Source organism: Mus caroli, chromosome 6 (genome assembly GCF_900094665.2).
Source record: "Mus caroli chromosome 6, CAROLI_EIJ_v1.1, whole genome shotgun sequence".
NCBI classification, from domain to species: domain Eukaryota; kingdom Metazoa; phylum Chordata; class Mammalia; order Rodentia; family Muridae; genus Mus; species Mus caroli.
Window position 1 is genome coordinate 73,546,831 of NC_034575.1, and position 16,285 is coordinate 73,563,115.

Here is a 16,285-nt window from a genome sequence, read left to right on the forward strand (position 1 = left end):
AATAAACTCATTGTGTTGCTGCTATATTAACACACTAAGCTGCAAATGCTTCACTCTCTAACAACTCATGATTCGCTGGCAATCCTCGTGTGAAGACAGTGTCGGTGAGGAACAGAAATGGAAAATAGCAGGGATTCTACTAAATCATATGAAACTTACAGAAATATGCAAGAAAGAGCCAGAACATCTTTTATCAGGGCATTCATTTCTGATCTGGGCTCATTAAGACTCATTCATCCGAGGATCCAGGGAATGAGGAGGTCTGGAGGGCTGGGAGTTGGGGTGGGGGGGGGGCATCCTCATGGAGACAGGGGGGGGGGGGGGGGAGAGGAGGTATGGGATGTGGAACAGTCAGAGGGTGGACCGGGAGGGGGATAAAATCTGGAGTGAAGAAAAAAAAAGATTAAATAAAATAATAAAAAAAAAAAAATGATGAGAGCCTGACTCCTAAGAGGCTCTGCCCTTTGCCAGGCCAGAGCGTAACAAATACAGAGGCAACCACTGGATTGAGCATGGGGTCCCTGATGGAGGAGTTGTTGAAGGGACTGAAGGAGCAGAAGGAGTTTGCAGCATGGTGGTGGCGGCGGTGGTGGTGGTGGTGGTAGTGGTGGTGGTGGTGGGGGGGGGGGACAACAATGTTACTGGCCAGACAGACTCACTCCTGCCCCTGAGCTCCCAGGAACTGAACCACCAAGCAAAGAATAGACATGGAGGGACTCATGGCACCAGCGGTGTATGTGGCAGAGGATGGCCTTGTTGGACATCAGTGGGAGGAGAGGCCCTTGTTCCTGTGGGAGTCTGATGCCCAGTATAGAGGAATGCCAATGCAGGAAGGTGGGAGTCGGTGGGTGGGTGGTTGCGGGGGTGGGGGGAGCACCCTCATAGAGGAGGGGATAGGGGTGGGATAGGGGGTTTTCAGAGAGTAAACCTGGAAAGGGGACAACATTTGAAATGTAAATAAAGAAAATATCCAATTTTTAAAAAATAAAGAAAAAAAAAGACTCTTTTATCCGTTTATAGATAATTAAGCCCACATGGTCTGAATATACTTTGAGTCAAACATCTTCGCAGATTACATTGAGCAATTGCAACTGAGAAAGACCTTGAACATCTTGGGGTCTCTCTAAAATCTCTATGCTATAGCGGTCTCACCTACCCTGATCATCAGCACAGCCTTTCTGATGTCCCGAACACCATCATACACCAGGCGCGAGGCATCGATGAACTCGTTCTCCTCGAACGGCTGAGGGACATTGGCGCTCAGGGCTTCGATGGCCACCTCAACTTGTTCAGCAAAGCGTGGCATCACTGGGTAAACACAGGAAATAACAAGGAGATCAGAGAGTTTTTCTCTTGCTTTCCATCATTCCCGTTCTTGGACAAATTCCGTGGTGTCCTCTTGGTCCAGCTTTGAATAGGTCTAATTAAGTGATCTTGTGTCACTTACCACAACAAAAGGAAGCAAGGTGATCACCTTCTTGCAAGGTGATAGTTTACAAAACAGGAAAGTTATGTCTACATCCAAGGTGGGGAAGGTTAGCAGACGGGTAAGGATTTCACAATTATGGTAACCTGAATTGAGTTTCATTTTTGCTGGTTCCCACTCATGAAAATTCGCTGAAATTCTTTTAATCCTTCTAAGCCTGCCTTTTTTGTCTGTATGATAGTAGGAGTTAATACTATAATACACACAAAATTAATGTCTTACACTGCTCTTAGAAAATATTGACAAACATTTAATTAATCATAATAAGTATATAGTAGACCTCTGGATGGGAACGCAGGAAATGAGAAATAGGATGGGGAAGAAGGGACACTACTGAAGGAGGATGTAAGAAAACAAAAGGGAAAAAATGTCTCAGCAGAAAGACCTGCAGCAGAGAAGACCAATAGGCTCAAGATAATTTGTTCTATTATATCAATATCACCATGGTATGAAAAGGAATGCACATATAAATTCCTAAAAGGAACTTATCTCCTTCTCTTGCCTCCTCACAAGACAAGTAAACACACACACACACACACACACACACACACACACACACTAGCACACACACATACACACACATACCACAGGCAGGCACACATGCATATATGCATGCCCCTGAGGTCAGCAGAAAGCAAGCTCACTGGGATACCTGAAATACTTACAGAGATTCTGGTAGAGAACATGGAAAATAGTGTTGATGTTGTTGCTCTTTAAAATCATAATTCAATTCTCTCAGCTGTTATAACAACCCATTCCTATGGCAGATGTAAGCCAAAAGCACAACTCACTTTATTTACAAGGGCAATAAAACAGAAACATCATCGGTCTGCATCCATTTCTGGGTTTTCATGCCTGGTTCATCTTTATGCTCATTTTCAGGCCATTGCCTACTTTGACATTCATTTTAATCTCTGGTGTGAGAGCTGCTCAGTGCCTCTCTGGGATAAAAATATCTGAGGTACGTAATTCCTAGAGAAGTGCACTTCTATAGAAAAAAGTCAAGTGATTTCTTTCTTTTTTTTTTTTTTTTTAGGGAGAGGAGAGATGGGGGCAAGGAGGCATAAGCATTCTTGCTATAATAACTATCAAAACTAATGTTGTGAGTTGTACAAGTTTCCTTTCCTAGGTGAATCATGACGTCTAGTGCCCTATATCACCTGAGATTTCCATATAACCATTAAGCTGCATCGACAGGGAAAGAATTCTGAGGCTATTTAGCTACATTGCTATAACTATGAATTGAAACAGAAGTGATTGGCATTCTAATTATGCTCATTAGATCAATAAGAAATGCATATATGTATCAGAGCATCACACTGTGTCCCATAAATTGTTGAATTATTCCATGTCAACTCAACATAAAATTCTAGAAACCCTTATTCCAAAAACAATACACGAACCTGTGCTCTTCCAATTATCCCTTTGTGTTAAGGATGAACATTTTTTTATAGAACTTAAAATATAGATAATTGAAATTGACCTCCTAGAGTATAAGAATATTTTTGTATGTATTTGGCATTTAGAATTGGGTGCTTTACTTAAATAAAATTATAACTTTCTTTCTTCAGCAGAAAGTTCCAAGTTACACTAATTCCACTTTCTTTGATGGTTAAAGTGGTATGTTCATGTAGTCAATGATTTTACAGATTTATATGCAGCTGCTAGTAGCACTTAGATGTATAAAGTTTCTCTCACTGTCAGGATGATCATATTACTTAGTAAGAAATGGTACCTGCTGTCTGACTTGATAAGACGGGTTTAATCCCCAAAGCCTACATGGTGAGAGGAGAAAGGCAACTCTTGTAAGCTGGCCTCTAACCTCCACATATATGCTGTTGCATGTACTGATAAATTACACAGTCATAGGTTTGACATCATTAATTGAAAAGATAGAAATTATATACCATTTCATCCACTTAGAATGGACAAAAAGTTTGAAGCATGATAGTCCTACGAAAATGTGGACAGCAATAAACTGTAGCTGGGACTGAAAATACATCATCTTGGCTACCACTACCATGAAGTATGGTTAAATGACTCATTTGACTCCCAAACAGGTGGATGGGTTATAATTTAGGGCATAGCCAAATATCAACTTCTATAGAAATGCAGAGTAGGCTGGCTGATCAGTCATACCCTGGAGTCATATGAAATCTCTTTTGGGACTCTTATGTTTGTGGCTGTGTCTTTTTATATGAAGTGATCTAAGAGTTGAGTAGCAGAACTTAGACAAAAACTAAAATGGAAAATAATTGCTCTCATGGGATCGTGTTAATAGGCCACATCTCAGACTTACACTGATGGCTCCAACCAGATTTATTCTGCTATCAGGAGTAACTACCATAAGATGCTTTTTCTAGGTCTGTGGACACTGCATTTGTGTGATACAAATGGACCAAAACAGGTAAATAAAGAGACAGCTAATGTAATAACGTCCTAAAGTTAAAGCTTGTGTGGGAAAAGAAAAATGTAACAAGGTAATCAAATGTGAGATAATAAAAGCATGCACAAAAGAATACAGCACACTATTTACACATGTGTGCATTTCTGTGTGTCATGCATGCTCTGAAAAGCTATATGTATTCTGTATTCAATACAGTGATTCTCTTTAAGGAGGAAAAGATGGTATCTGGTATATTAACCTTGGTTTTGTTCTCTTTCTAGATCTTTTTCTAGTTCAGACACTTTTAAAGGAATTAAAGGTAGTCTGTAAGTCATGTATCTCTTTGTAAAATAAGCCTCTCTGAAAAAAATAAAATTCTATTTTATGGGCACAGCATAATACAAAGCAGTCAGATCATATTATTAAAGTGAGGAAGTTGCTGAGGAATTGTGAATGAACCATTGTACAGCTCTCCATATTAATAAATATCAGCTAGATGGGTGAGCTAGGTAATGCCTGCTACTCAGGCTGTGCCTCCACAAGCACATCTCTGTTTTCATGAATACCTTTTCTGAGTCTAAGAGGGGCAACAAAAAAAGAGTCTTTTTTCATCTGTGCAAAGTTATCCTTAAGAAATAATGGAAGCGGAAAAAAAAATGAAGGGATGATAAGTCTTGATCTGGCTAAGTTTAGGTGCAAGGGAAATAAAACATAAAAAAAAAGTAAGGGGCTACTTTGAAAAAAATATTTATTGTATATTTTGAGAATAAATCATTTCCCCCTTCCCTTTTCTCCCTTCAAACCTTCCATATACCCATCCCTCTCTTTTTTTCAAATGCAGGGCCTCTGCCCTCTTCTTTATTAATTTTTGAATTTTACACCCACTGCCCATACACACATACACACACATGGAGAGAGAGAAAGAAAGGAGAGGAGAGAGAGAGAGAGAGAGAGAGAGAGAGAGAGAGAGAGAGAGAGAGAGAGAGAGAGAGAGAAACTTGCCTATCCCAAAATACATAAGTAAAACCTAGTTATTTCAGAAGCTACACTCAAAATGTCTCACTAAATGTTTAAGGCAACTCATGTTACCTAAACATGAAGTGAAAAATTCAACAACAGCAGACATACTAAAGTGGAGAAGGGAGAGGGCACAAGTATTCATCCCCACTCAAAGCCTGAATACCAAGAGTGGAAGAAAGAGTTTTCCCCATGGAAGAGCTCCCAAACTGCTTATCTAAACCTGAATGATCTGCCCTGGAAACACATACATGAAGTCACATTATAAAGGCACGCCTTCTAATGAGGAATAATCTTTGGAAGGCTGCTTTACTTGGACCTACATGGAAAAAGAACTGTCTCTTCTGAGACTTAGCTGGTGGATCACTGGAGTGAATGACCAAGTTGCTGGCCCTAGCATCCACAGAGAAGGAAGAAATAGGAACTTTTATGAAAATCAATTTTCCAAGATTCAAATGGTTTAGAAGAGAGCAGAACTACTTTCTCTGTGCTCCGTTCCTACCTTTATTCACTCAGGGCTGGGCCAGGTGCTATTTCTCTTCAACATAGCTCTGTTTTTAACACTATTCCTCCCTCCTAACTTAAATTCCTCCTGCTTTATCTAAAGTCTTAAGTCAGGAAAGCAAGGGCTTAATGGAACAAGGATCCATGATAGCTGGAGCTGGGGTTCTCTGTCTAACTATGGATTCTTTGAACATCCTGATAATGTATAAAACATGTCCTCACCCAAGAAGTAATATTGAGATTAAAAAAAAAAAAGTCAGAAGTGACACTGGCCTCACTTCTATCTAATTAAGAAAAGGATTCACACTGCCTTTGTGATTCTCACTTCATATATCAACAGAGTTGCTGATGTAGGTTTATATAATTAGAAGCTTTTTTCTTTGTGAATTGCACCCAAAAATGTAGACACCACTTTGCAATTATTTATCAGCATGCTGAACTGGTCTTAATAGCTTATGCCCTGAAAGGGTGATCAAAGTTAAAAGTAAAGTTACATTCTAGCTACACTTTTGTGTGCACGTTGCATACTGGGCTGCAAAATAATGACCTTCTAAGAGGAATGAAATGGAAGTGCATATGGCATATAAAAATCAAGGTCATTCTATTCCAGTGCTGGTTAAGATATAAACCATAGGTGAGGACTTTAGAAATGAATCTTCCCAGGAGGCTCCAGGAGCTGAAGTTTCAAAGCACAGAGTGATTCTGTTTACAGGAGTGACAAGCTGCACTACAGTATGAACAGTATGAATGGGGGTCCTGACAGCCGTGAGGGAGAAGAACAAGGTTAACTGGATGCAAGGGAGAAGCCCCACCAGACAGCCCATTTTTTCCTGAGGAAGCAAATCTCTGCTCCAGTCTTAGACTTTATAGGGATCTCCAGTAATGCAGATACATCTAAGCATCTGATGTTTGACTGAATACGGTTTACTTGTTTTTCTAGTTTGATTATATCACATATCCCTACACATATCCAAAAGTTGAAATTAGACTTAGTTATATTTGTTGTCAAATAGAGTATGATAAGGGGAAGGGTGGTGTCATTCTGATGATCTGGCCATAAGAATTTATTGTCCTATTCCCTCAAACAGAAATACATATCCTTCCTCCCCCCTGGTTAGGTAAATATCTCCTCAATCTCCAGTTTTACTGCTGTTTGAAACCTTCTGCCATCCCTAGATATCTGACAACATGCACCTAGCATCATGCTAGTTGTTACACAGAAACGGGGTTTTCTATATCTCCATTTGTTTGCCTGAATCCTTTCTCCATGTTTTTCATCCTAAGCCTCTGTCATACTTTTGCAGCATGGAGAACCCATTCAGTCAGGAATGGAAAATGAAAACCATAAATAAGTGGTGGAGTGAAGAATTCATTTGTCCTTATTATTTATAAGACAAAACAAGTAGTTTTCCCTGTATTTCCTATATATTTATGATGCTCTTAATTTCATATTGATTCAGAATCTCAACAAAGATTTTTCAGGGCCTTGAGGAAACTTGGTAGTAGTAGTCCTAGTTTGGTGTAGGACCCTTTCAAGAAGCTGAGCCTAGGATTAAGCTTTCTTGGGAGAAGGTTCATCATGGCAACAGGAAAGATTTCTACTTCTGTCCATGACTAATTCATGAGATCAAACAGGCAAATCTATATAAAGAAGGATCATCTAGGAAAGTGTTGATGCCAGCCCATACAATGGGGGTACTTTCTTTAGACAAACCCACTATAAAATGTAGAGAAAGTAGGCAGAGAGTCTCTTCTAGAAACAGATCCAACTTGTTAGATGTGAATCTATAACAAGAAAATAACAACATTTGTGTCAACCTATGAAACCATATCAGGGCAAGGATATAATTGTAATTCCTTCCACTGCATATAAGAATGTATTGCATAGTACAATATACTTCCTGACAACAGATCCTAACCATGTTCATAGTTGGAAATAACAAAAGGATTAGGCATTATCAGAGTAAATGAGACTGTAAAGTTTTAATTTGTAGAGACTCCTTGGGGCCAGTGAGTATTTCCTCCAACAAAGAACAGTTTGAAAGTGTTCATGGAGAGAAAACATCCATTCTCCAAAACAGTTTCTATTAGGTATTGTCAAGGGAAAATTCAAATCGTCGACAATTACATGATAGGAAGGCTAAAAACACCAAAGGTCTAACTTTGTCCCATGGGAACATGCAACTGCTGCTTCCAGGGCTCAATGCATTCTTGATGTTCTGCATATCTGTGAAGCACGTGGTGAGAAGTTGACTTGAATCTAAAGTTCAAAGTTATTACCTGTGTAGAAGTATGAACCCAAACCACATCTGTGGCCTGTTGATAAATACCCTTAACCTCAGTAAAAAGTTAGAGAAGACTTATACCAGCTGGTTACCCATGACATTAGTTAAGCTCTTCCTAACCCTGTACACTGGAAAACTTTCAGAGGAAGCCCCAACCTCAGCCAACAAAATCATGAGTTCAGAATTCTTTTAAGAACATTGACACTGACACCTATTGCTGATTACAATCAGGCAAAATGATTAGATTTATAAACCTTCCTCCTGAATAGTGTTTTATTTATGGGTTGGTTTGGTTTTTGTTTGTTTGTTTGTTTATGTGTCCATGCAGTTACAGACCCATGAGTTCCACTGAGTATAGATGGTTCCTTCCTGCTAGTAGAGATGAACTCTTGGAGTGCTAAATTTCTTGAAGACTACAAGTTCTTCCAGGTTCTGGACCTTTGACATCTAGATCTGATTCTGCATACTTCAATTGGTTGTAAGTATGTAGAAATGTATGTGCTTAATAGATGCGAAGCCTCAAGTGAAGTACAAATCCAGGGGCTCTGCAAGCCATGAGCCCCTCTTACTGATCACTTCATGAACTGAGCAATGGCAACACCTTGACTTCAGGCTCCTCAGAGATTCAGGAGGGCTGGCCCCAGCAAAACTACTAAAATTCCACAACTCACAGATACTATGTCAGATACTATGACACTGTAATCATAGTACAAAGCTACTAAATTTGAGTTGATATATTACACAGCAATAGCTAGCCAATGTAGCATATGCTTTGCCTAAAGGGAAACTATTAGTAAATAGCAGCTATCAGAACATGTTACTTTGTTGTTGTTGCTGTTATTATTGTTATTGTTGTTGTTAATTGCAGCAGCTACAATTAATCTGGATTCAGGGGGTATTTGTCTATTCCAAACAATTTTCTCCTCATTAGTCCTGATATTTGTTTCTGAAGTAACATGGACTTCAGTTGGTACCAAACTGAAATAATAGAGACTGTAGAGACAATTAATAATTTGGGGAGGAAGTTAAGAAAACTTCCTCTGCCTAGCACCTCTGTCAGATAGCTCACAGCCACCTGTAACACCAGCTCAAGGGTATCTGAGCACTTCTCTTTTCTCGGTGGACACATGTACGAATTTGGAACACACATACCCCCACAACTCACATATAAAAATAAAATAAAATTTCTGTTAATTGGGATAATGCCTTTTAAAATCTGTATCAAGTTTAGAAGTAAGTTCAAAAGAAGACAACCCTGAAGCAGAAGGGTCACTTGACTGTATGAGCTCAAGGTTGTGAAAGAACATCAACACTATGACTATAAATCAGACATGGGGGCACTTAGCCAAACTAGGATGTAGGAGAAGTGATATCCATGGACTTGACATAAAAACAACTCACACTGTATGCTTCTCCTAGTTGTCTTCACACTACAATCCTGCATCTGTCTACCCAACCACCTCCCATTTTATCTTGCTGACCGAAGGTTTATACTCTCAACACCTGCTGCATAGGACTTGAAGATCAATCTGCAAGGATTTACCACCACCAACAAGCATCCTTGAGAGAGGATGATGACATGGACCAGAAGGAGCACACCACTGAGTGAGCAATCTGAACATTGGAGCTGGCATAGTTTATCTTAAAAATTGAGCTGTCTCAACTACTGCTCCTCTCTTTCTTCTCTTGGACCAGTGTCACCCAGTGGATGCTCATTTTTAATAAAGAGTCTCCTATAAATCTACCTCCAGACACTGTAAAACCATTCCCTCCTAGCTCTCTGTCTTATCTTGATCGCCAAGGACAATACTAAATATCGTGTTTGGTTATGGCCTCATCAGATCCATGAGAGAAAGTATGTTCCATTGTTTACTTTTGGAAAAAAATGTTGGCTTACAAAACACAAAAGAAGGATTCACACAGTTCCTTCAGCACAAACAAAGTATAGTGTGCAGGAAAAGCTGCTCATTTGATCTGAGATTCGTGTAAAATTATTTCTACCTATCTCTAACTTATATAACTTTAGTTACATGCTATATTTTAATTGATTGAATTTAACAATTGATTACTTATAAGTGATTTTTTAAAAATATGTGGTAGAGGAAATGTGGAAACAAAACTAAAGTACCTTGTCTAAATTCAGTACTTCACTACTAGGTGTGGCACAAATTTTTAATCTCAGCACCCTGAAGGCAAAAGCAGGTGCACATCTCAGTTCAAAGCCAACCTAGTCACGATAACACAGAAGAGAGTCCCAGGCTAGCCAAGAATACACAGTGAGACCTTGTCTCCAAATGATAAATATATAAACAAACAGACTTCCTTTGCTAACACTAATGGTACCCTAGCTGTGACTGTGGCCCTTCTCTCTCTGTCTGTCTCTCTCTGTCTCTGTCTCTCTCCTCCCTCTCTCCCTCCCTCCCTCTTCCTCCTCCTCCCTCTCTTCCTCCCTCCCTCTTCCTCCTCTCCTCCTCCTCCTCTGCCTCCTCCTCCTCCTTCTTCTTCTCCTCTCTCTCTCTCTCTCTCTCTCTCTCTCTCTCTCTCCCTCCCTCCCTCCCTCCCTCCCTCCTCCCTCCTCCCCCTCCTCCCTGGAAGACACCTAGTATCAGCATGCATGAGCATGAACAAAAATGGCCCAACTGAGTCTATTCCTTATTCCCTCACAAATATTCATCACCTATTTGTACCTTTCCAGATAACCACAATCACCAGCCTAGCCAGTCCTCCACCACCCCATCCTCTTTGGGCTTTCTTTCATCAGTGCCAGTCATCTGTTCTCTCAGTGGGAGTTCCTAACGGCTGCCATTTTCATACATTCATGTTTAGAAAATTATAATGTACATTTCAAACATCAAAACCAAATCCGAGTTCCAGAAGGCCATACATAACCCATGAGCTGAATTGTTTGATAAAAGATGAAAAAGGACTGCCTAGAAGAAGAAAACCACACACAAAAAAAAGTAATTCTAAATTCCATACACGATGACTACCCTGAGAGAATCAGGGCGCGTCCATCTGCTCTTGTCTAGACACAAATTCCTTTCCCCAAGGAAAGAAACTGCTTGCTTGGAAGGTTTTCGTGTAGTTTAAAATAAGCATTTCAAAAATAATCACAAATGGTTTATAACTCCAGGAGGAAGGATGGCACATTTAATTCTGAACCTTGAGGAATGAATAAAGAGTTGAATGCAAAACCTTATTTAGCTTACAGTGTTCGTCAAAACCTAGCTTGATAAACACAGTTTAATTTGGCATCTGTGAGGTTTAAATACTTAGATTGCATTAAGATGCAGTGAAACACTTGCTGAGAATTTCTTACGCATGATTTTAAAGATTCTGATTTTGATCATTAAATATGTAATTTTAAAAGAAAAAATAAAACATCTCCAAAAGCAAGCATCATTTTACTATGGTTTTAGATTATATCAATAAACAATTTTGAGTTTCAACTCCCATCCAAACTGTGGGAGATGAACAGATGGTTTTAGATCTCAAGGGGTTAAAATTTGATTAAAATTAATACATGTACACAGGTAGATAGATGTGCAGAGGATAGAGGGAGGACAGGAAAAACATGTATATACATTTATTATAAAATAAACAAATGTGTAAATTAGGAATTTGAAATGTCAGGCATTATAAAGGAGCCAAATTAATGACTGATGCTCAAGGGACAAACAGAATTGGAACTGGCTGATGTGATAGAGGGTTTGAGTTTCACAGGAAACGAGGGCATCCACAACATAAGATGACAAGTGCAATAGAAAAGCAAACCAGGAGGGGATATCATTTGACCGTAACAAATAGCACTTCCCTGGTTCTTACACACATGAGCTATCTCAAGCCCCCAGGTACATTTACCGTGTTCCAGCTTTCCAGCTTTCCTAGTCAAAACTCTTTCACAAGTTTTTCAGCAATGCTCAACTCTCTGCCTCCCAATGAACAGCCCTCAGCTTCGTTTTCTTCCTCTTCCTGTCAAGTTCATGTTCCCGCCATAGCGTCTTACCTCTTGAGAGAATATGGGTGAGGTGTCATATCACTGCTTTAGTTTAGGGAATAAATATGTGCTGGCTCCCAACCTAGTGTGTGACAACATTTGCAGTCCCCTCTCCTCCTTCACAGGCACCACCACAAACCTTGGTCATGGGTACCTTTGAAAGGACAAAGCAGCATGCCCTCACACAGGGCTCTGAGTAAATATGCTCTCATGCATATCTAGAAATTGACACCTTGCCTTTTGTGTTAATTATTCCATGAGTGCTAGTAAAGTACTCACAGACAACAATTAATTCATAGCACAGGAAAGTACAACTGTGTGTGTGTGTGTGTGTGTGTGTGTGTGTGTGTGTGTCTTCCTGGTTGACATTACCACATCTCCATGTGCATGCCCAGAACCTTGTCATAAGGCTACATTGTACTTTTTATTTTCTTAAGTTGTATTTTCTGAGGTGGCTCTTCCACCCCTCTGCTGAGTGAGCAGGATGTATATGAATCATAGCAGAACTTAAAGTGAATGACTAAGCAAATAGGAGAAAAATATTTGGAGGAACTGTGCAGTTAAGTATTTCTAGACAAAACTTATCTTTAACCTGGTTCAAAGAGTAACTTGACAGTATTCCCAGACAGTGAAATAACCTGGACAGAGCTATCAGACTCCATTTTCCCAAGAGATAGACATTAACAAATACATCACAGGGAAAACTAAATGCCAAGCTATGGACTTCTTTGAGGAAGAGTCTTAATAATCTTAGCTACAGGGAATTTGTTTAAATTGGAGGTCAAACATTTTCCCCCAACATAAGAAGAGTGGACATCAGTAAACAGACTTCTCTGTAAGCTCTTGGGTTCACATGGATTCTCTCCTACAGTATAGCTTTCCTCTTTAGAGACAGAAGTCACCTGCCTTCATTCTATCCTGAAAGGGAGAGTGTGATGCTGGGAGAGGTTGTTATAATAAGTAAGTTTTTTTCTTTTTTTTCTCTGCATTGGGAATTCCACATTCAGGGGCAGGAACCATGGCACAGCAGGTAAAGACATTTATTGCTCTTGCTCAATCTAGATTCAGTTCATTGCACCTTCAAGATGGCTCTCAACTATGTATAACTCTGGTTCCAGGGAATCAGGTATGTCTTCTGGCCTCTGTGAACTCCTGTATACACATAGCACATGTACATATATTCCTAAACACACACACATGTATATAAAAATGAAACCAATATTTACTTTCAAGATAAAGTAATAAATTTTATATAAACAACCAATGGAGCAGTGAGCATCCACCCCAGGATGCTCACAGCGGAAAGAGAACCAACTTCTGCAAGCGATCCTCTGACCTAACTCACTGTGCTGTGGTGTGTACATTCTTGTGCATGTGTTTGCACAAAGTATGTTTGAAAGGCAAAAAACAGCTATCAGTCAAATCTCTGAAGCATGTACAACCTGAAGGTATCTATCATTTGGGGAAGGTATTATCTAGAGGCTGAAATTTCTTCTTCCTTCCATATTTCTTCTCACCATCACAAATACTAAAACTACCTGCAAGTAACACATTTACACCACATCACCATCGTTTTGACCTTTCAGGAGAGAATAAAGTGCTTTACATTAGTAGTAAGGGTTATGCTAAAATACATTTATAATATATTAGGATGTCTAGGCTGAGCAATGTCGGTCATAATAGCTTCTGTTGAAATCCATTACTTTCATAACCCAATTTGAAGGTCACCAATAGAAAATTGACTTATAATTTAATGGCCTTCTCTACCATTTCTGCCTTTCCAACAAGATACCCCACCAACTTATTCTGAAATTGACCTCCTTTTGTACTCTTTCTGCTAAAATCCAGTTACAAAGATAAAGCAGGTCATCTAAATATGTTCAATCATAAAACATAATCCCAACAAATGTGTCTGAAAAACCAGTAAGACTGCTTCCCAAGGATATAAAGAACGTAAAAGGAAACAAAATCTAGATCTAAAAATTAGGTGCTGTGAGGCTTTGGGTGCTGGTAGACATAATCTCCTCTATACAAAAGAAGTTCAACAGCCATATATATATATATATATATATACATATATATATATATATACATCATATATATAGAAGACAGAGATATAGAGATATAGATAATAGATAGATAGATAGACAGACAGACAGACAGATAGATAGAGATACTAATATGATCAGCCTATCACAAAGAATGAAAAAGCATATGAAAAGTAGCGTTTTTGAACTGAATGTGGTCTAACTGTATCCTGTATCCTGAAGAACACATCCTTAATGTAAAGGCACTGATAAAGTTATTTGTTGTTTCTAGCTGAGACTAGAGTTAGATATTAAAGGATATGTTTAATAAAGGATATGCTCAATAAACAGATGTTGAGGGGGAGGAAATACAGAACATTACAGGGACAATAGTGGGAGACATGTGGATGTATTTTGCTGTGAGAAAAATGAGACTCTCATCCAGAAGGGGAAGAAGCTTTAAACAGAAGATTTAGCAGGGACTGGTCATGGTGACTACACAAGTTCAGAAGGCATGGACAGCAACGTACTTATTCTAAGCTTTATAACATTGACCATGCCCAAATGGTAAAATATTAGGCAACACAGGGAACTCTATCCCAGGAGCCTTAACTAATTGGTTACTGTTGATGTCAGTAAGCAGCAGGGGCTTGAGTTTTATAAGTCCCATCCTGAATCCACTCTACTGCCTTACCTGATCTAAATGAATAGATGCTTCAATAGAATTTCTAGTTTAAGTGATATTTGCTGGTCCTTTTATATTTTCTATTGAAAGCATATAGAATCATGCCACAAATCTTGCATCTCTGTAAGTTTAAGCATATATTAATAATACATAGTGTTGGATATCAGAGCATTTACACACATTCACAACATGTGTTTTGATCATATTCACTCCCAGTACCTTCTCTTGCCCCCTCCTCCTCCTCCTCTTCCTCTTCCTATTGCCCATGTCAACTATTTAAATGTAGATTATAAAGCATGGAATCATATTATGCCATTACTCTATCATGCATATTATCCAAAATAATAGACATTTAATCACTCATCCAATGTCATCAATAAAATAGAATGATCATTTATTGCCTTTGGGGATTCAAGAGACAGAAAGAGATCAGCAATGCAGCACTTGCCACTGTGCATAAGGCCCTGGCCTGGCTCCTTAAAATGAGAAGAAAAAGAAAAACAAAAGCAAAACAAACAAAATAACCGTTTTCTTTTTTCACAATTAGTCAATCTCTCTTTCTCTCCCTGTCTCCCTGCCTCCTCTGTCTCTGTCTCTCTCCCTCTCTTTCATACCTCCTCTCAGAACAAGAAACATCCAGCGACTCCCAAAGCTTTCTCTACTCTCTCAATCCTGTTACATATATGTTCCCTACATGCCCCCAAACACTTTCATGAGGTCTCAGTTTTATAAAAGTGACATTTTTAAATAATCTGATTAGTGTGGAAGGAGCTACTCTGCTTATAACTAAATATGCTAGTACTGGGCGCACTTGTAGCCCTTATGCCTCCCACATCAGCCTGCCTTTGAAAATGGGAAGTCAGAAGATGAGTCTGGTCAACCATGCACGCACTACCAAGCTGTTGGCAATTTGTTATAATTCAGGTTTTATTGACTGGGGCCAGGAAATATGCCATTTAAGTATTTAATGGGCCTGCTGCAGATCTCTGTTATTGTGCTTTCATCAAACCAGATCACTTTCATCAGAAATAGGTAAATTTTCGATGTAATGAACCCCTACAACTTTACCATACTAGAATCCACAAAATTATTTTCTTAAATTTAACTCAGTGTTCATCATAACACAGAAATTACTGTTAAGCCAAAAAACATTGGCACTGCTAAGGAAGGGAAATGATTTGTGGAAAATAAGCTGCAGATGAGTCTGTCGCTCATAGGGCACCTCTCCATTTCCTAAGCACTTAGTGAAAGCAGTCAGGTAGCACGGTGGGAATCTCCCTACAGCCAAGTGCCCTGCATACATCACTATGCATAAATGGTCCACACTTGTGAACATTTCTTCTAGTCATATCCAGTTTGGTCAAGGCCTTCTGAAAACTCTTTCCTTGAATAAAACCTCTTTCTCACATACCCCATGCTGCAATAGTTCTCATAGCCTGTGTCTACAGTGAGATGTTTCTTTATACCCATCTTCTATTTGTATCTGTTAGGGGATATTTGTGGCTACCTTGGCTCATAATAAATATGTTTTTTTTAACCCAATCTAGCCCCACCCTAGAATACTTAGCAATGTCTACAGACCTTTTGTCTATAAGAATTCTGGGTGGCAGTTTTCTCTAAAAGTATTCTTCTGGTAAATAAGCCATGCTTCATGGGAAGACTGCCTTTGGGAAGCATCTTGTGTTTTTATGAAAAGATAAGGAGGGGGAATATGTTTAGTGGATGTGTTGTAAGGTGTGGGGTAAAGGGGAGACACCGTGGACCCAGGCAGAGACATCCCTTCCCCCTGAGGAACCAGTCACACATAGTATAAAATAAAGTTTATTCAGGGCATGGGGAGGGGAGTTAAGAGGGTAGGAGAGACAAAGAAAGGCAGAGAGAGAGAGAGAGAGAGAGAG

General features: G+C 39.3%; 1 protein-coding gene across 4 annotated transcripts in view; it reads right to left on the reverse strand.

Annotated features, from left to right (window-relative positions):
* Ctnna2 (catenin alpha 2) overlaps window positions 1–16,285 on the reverse strand; it is a 1,082,633-nt gene that overhangs the window by 72,651 nt on the left and 993,697 nt on the right. For all 4 annotated transcript variants that reach the window (XM_021164215.1, XM_021164216.1, XM_021164213.1 and 1 more), the window contains one exon: window positions 1,157–1,308. In XM_021164215.1, the coding sequence (XP_021019874.1) occupies window positions 1,157–1,308 (152 nt within the window). The remainder of the gene's footprint in view (window positions 1–1,156; window positions 1,309–16,285) is intronic.